This window comes from Tupaia chinensis, unplaced genomic scaffold, assembly GCF_000334495.1.
Source record: "Tupaia chinensis unplaced genomic scaffold, TupChi_1.0 Scaffold000186_1, whole genome shotgun sequence".
NCBI lineage: Eukaryota > Metazoa > Chordata > Mammalia > Scandentia > Tupaiidae > Tupaia > Tupaia belangeri.
The window spans coordinates 1,097,195-1,101,745 of record NW_006159661.1 but is presented as its reverse complement, the minus strand read 5'-3'; the positions used below and the strand labels follow the sequence as shown (position 1 = coordinate 1,101,745).

Genomic DNA, 4,551 nt, shown 5'->3' with positions numbered 1-4,551 from the left:
AGGGCGTGTGCGCTTGCCAGACAGACAGAGAGAGACATAGAGACAGAAAGCGAGAAATCACTCCCCAGGGGGGATGGTCACACCGCAATCCCTTTTCCTCCATTCTTCTCTCGGGATCTTGGGCACTTACGCACATGCGCCCGGCGTGAGTTTTAAGCCACCGGGTCCGGGACGTGAACCGCGGTCGACTACGTGGGAGTCCAGTGACATAGCCATTACGCTAACTGCTAGTTCCCAAGATGTTTTTGTTTTTTGAATTAAAAAATGTGAGGATGTTATGGTCTCCAGTGATATTTGATACTTATCCATGTAAATTAAAATAGATTACATAATTTTTTATGACTGTGTAGATATCATAATTTATTCAACCAATCCCTAAATTGTCCTTTAAGAGTGCATGTACATTCATCCATCGAATAGGGAGAAAACATCCCCCCCAGTAAGCCATGGTCACACTTTAATCCTTTTCCCTCCATTTTTCCTTCCCATAAAGCACAAACATATACTGGGTTGTTGGAAAAACTATCATGTATTTTTTTCTATGTAAATATGAGTCATGACTTTTCCTAATAGACGGTATTTAAAGCCATGGACAGTTGAGAACACCAAGGAATGAGTATATGTGGATAGTGAAGGGAAGAGGTCTATAGAATGAGACCCAAGTACCAAGGAATGAGTATATGTAGATAGGGAAGAGGTCTATAGAATGAGACCCGTGTACTTCAATTCTTAAGAGATGGGAAGATAAAAGAGAACCAAGAAAGAATTCAAAAAAGAAATGATCATGCAAAGGATAGTAAAGGAAGTGGATGACTTGGAAGCCAAGTGGAAAAAATGTTTCAGAAAAGAAACTAATCAAATTAGTCAAAATGCTACAAGTAGAACAAGAACTGAGAGATTTGACTGCAGGGCAGTTATTGGTGATTTTGGTAAGTGGCAGTTTTACTAAAACAAGAAGACCTGATGGACCCACACTCCTTGAAAAGAGGAGAGACCATGGAAATTAAGTACAGACAGTTCTTTGGAAAAATTTTATCAGGGAAGAAGAAATACAAAGTTAAGAGGCCTAGCATAATCTAAGAGCAATGGTGATTCAATAATTTTTATAACTTTATTTGTTTGTTTATTTTAATTTTACCAGAGAGGGACAGTAAGAGAGAGAAAGTGAGAAAGCACGCTACCAGGTCTGGGACTCGAGCCATGGTCAGCCATGTGGGAGTCCAGTGCCCTTAACCACCACGCCACCTGCCGGATATCATAATGGAAGCATCAGCACAGCTGTTTCCTGCCTCTACAACCAGAACTAATTATCTGGATGAACAATGATAACTCTGAAATAAGTGGCATGCTGTATGTGCATGTTCATTCATTATTCAGCACATATTTTTTGTACATTTACTATGCGCCAAGGCCACATGCTAAATATTAGGTATGCATGAATGATTAAATCTGCTTGATCCTGCCTTTTTGCAACTTTTAGTCTTTCATAATATAAATGTACAAAAAATTTATAGTTAAACAATTTTCTAAGTGCTAAGAAGGAAAGGGATGAGATACAGTAATAAAATGTTACAGACCTAGTGCATAGGTGAATGTACAGTGCACAGATGAGAATATGTTAAGGAAATGTGATTATAAAATACTTTGAAAAGGCAAAAAAGTTGGAATCAGATTTTGGAATAAGTAAAATTGATATTTTAGGTGCGATGCAAAAGGATACTGCAACCACTTTAAAGAGACAAGATATTGAAAACTAAAATTTTAATTTTTGAAATAAAAAAATAGAAAAAACTTTAGATGGTTTTCAAAGTTTTTCACTGTAGGAGTCAGCAGGTGGTATGGAGGTTAAGGCACTTTACTCCCACGTAACCAGTCACAGTTTTGAGTCCTGGACCTAGTGGCTTGCTTTCTCATTTTTCTCTAGTCAAATTTAAAAAGTAATAGTAACAAATAAAATTAAATAATTCTTTTTTTTAATTATTTTTTATTCTTCAATTTGCCCAGAGAGAGACAGAGAGACACACACACACAGAGAGACAGAGAGAGAGAGAGGGAGAGTGAGGAAACAAGCCACCGAGGTCTGGGACTTGAACCATAGTCAGCCACGTTCCCACTCGCGTCCAGCACTTGTCATTTTTCTCCTTTCTTCATGGCATCTACATTTTCTTCACTTAAGCAGATCTTTCTATCTCAAAGTTTTATGTATTTACATATTTTTTCCAATATTTATACCATTTTTTAAAAAAGTAAATGTTTAATCCTTTTACATATTTTATATAAGGTGGGTATATAACTTTTTTGTTTATTTGGTTTTTGCTATGGGGTGCATGTGTTCACCTGGGAGATACAGAGAAAGGGAAAGTGAGAAATCACTCCCTGGGGGGATGGCCATGCCATAATCTCTTCTCTTCCACTATCCTGTTAGAATTTTGGGCACACATACACATGTGCTCAACATCATTTTCAAGCTATCAGGTCCAGGACTCAAACCAGTCAATGGGCCATGTGGGATCTGGGCCTTAACCACCACTCCACCAGCTGACCCTTAGAATAACATTTTAGAGTACTATTGCAAGTATTTCCTTTAGAATTGTGTAGAACAAATTGTTTATTGGCCATTTATTTTCTGTTTGATGGTTGCCAAATTATTGATTTTTTTTTTCAAAAATTAAAATCGGATAAAAATAAAAGTACAGTTTTCCTCTTGATTCAAAGAGAATTTTCAGGATTGTTAAGATTATCATCCATTTCATCTGGACGTAACATACCTTACATAGTTGTTTGGATTCCAGGTAAAAGGAATTTATTGAATAACCTGTGTTTTTTTGTTTGTTTGTTTGTTTTTCCTTTTTGAATCACTTTGTCCTCAGATTACTACAACTGTAAATACAAGACCAGAATACTACCCAGTAGATGGATGTATTAAGGAAGATTCTTTTATGGAAAAACTACAACCTGAAACGTATGTTCTATGTACATTTATTATTTAGAGTTCAGTGTATTTCTGAAATAATTTTAGAATTATTGATGATCTTAGATCTGCATTTCTAACCTGACTCATTGTTACAGAGTGTTCATAATCAAGAGTTCATAATTTATCTTAACTGTTAGTGCCATGGAGACTCCAACTCCTAAAGAAGCAGTAGCTTGACTTTACTTAAAGTAGAAAAAAAAGAATGCAGGGATTACCATGTCAAAACAAGAAAGACTGAGAGTACAATAGTAGCTGAAGCTATTGGTGCTGGATGAGAGGGAAATAATAACTTTCTTTGTCAATTCTTTTTTTATTAGAACATATTTTATTGCCATGTAATAATTGTACATGTTTGTGGAATACAATGTTTGATTTTTCAGTACAAGAATATAATTGTAATGATTGACTTAGGATAATTAGTATAGCCATCATTTCTATCATTTGTGATTACATTGTGTGGGAACATTCACAGTCCTTTTTTAAATGTTATTTGAGATATACAGTTACTTGGGCCAGTAGATGGCATAGTGGTTAAGGTGCTGCACTCCCACATGGCTGACCACACTGACCACAGTTCGAGTTCTGGACCTGGTGGCTTAAAAGTCATGCCAGTCACATGTGCATGCATACCCAAAATCCCAGGAGGAGAATGGAAAAGAAGGGATTGTGATTTGGCTGTCCCTCATGGGGAGTGATTTCTCACTTTCTCTCTCACTGTCTCTATCTTCTGTCCAGTGAGTACATGTGCCCTTTGGCAAAAACCTTTTTTTAAAAATTGTTTTTTTCTTTTTAAAAATAAATATAGGTTTATTATGGAAAGTGCACTGAGAAGACTACACCATAGATAGATACATGAGGTAGGATGAGAGAACAGTTTTGTTTCGCCAAAAGGAAGAGAGAAACTGTTACCCGAAAGGAAAGGTAGAAGGACAAGCCCATAGGCAGGGTAGCCCTCTTTTTTTTTTTTTTATAACTTGTTCTTCCTACTAGAAGTTATTCCTTTTATATATCTGTAATTTTGTTTCTATTAAAATTATTGCCCTGTCCTTGGGAACCAGCAGTTAGCGTAATGGCTATGTCACTGGACTCCCATGTAGTCAACTGCAGTTCAAGTCCCGGACCCAGTGGCTTAAACTCACACCGGGTGTGTGTGCATGCGTGCCTAGGATCCCAAGAGGAGAATGGAGGAGAAGGGATTGCGGCGTGACCATCCCCCCTGGGGGGGGATTTCTCGCTTTCTGTCTCTATGTCTCTCTCTGTCTGTCTGGCGAGCGCACGCGCCCTACAGTGAAAATCTCTCAAAAAAATATATATATATTGCCCTGTCCTCTGTTCCCTATATCCTTCCCAGCTTCTGGAAGTCATTCTTCAGCCCTCTATTTCCATGAGGCTCCACATGTAATTGAGAACGTGTGGGACCAACAGTTGGTGTAATGGCTATGTCACTGGACTCCCATGTAGTGGGCTGTGGTTTGCGTCCCGGACCCAGTGGCTTAAACTCACACCGGGTGTGTGTGCATGCGTGCCTAGGATCCCAAGAGGAGAATGGAGGAGAAGGGACTGTGGCATGGCCATCT

General features: G+C 38.2%; 1 protein-coding gene across 4 annotated transcripts in view; it reads left to right on the top strand.

Moving 5' to 3' along the window:
* Positions 1-4,551, top strand: part of RNF17 (ring finger protein 17) — a 153,871-nt gene that overhangs the window by 7,095 nt on the left and 142,225 nt on the right. For all 4 annotated transcript variants that reach the window (XM_006146723.2, XM_006146722.2, XM_027771133.1 and 1 more), the window contains exon 3: positions 2,871-2,962. In XM_006146723.2, the coding sequence (XP_006146785.1) occupies positions 2,871-2,962 (92 nt within the window). The remainder of the gene's footprint in view (positions 1-2,870; positions 2,963-4,551) is intronic.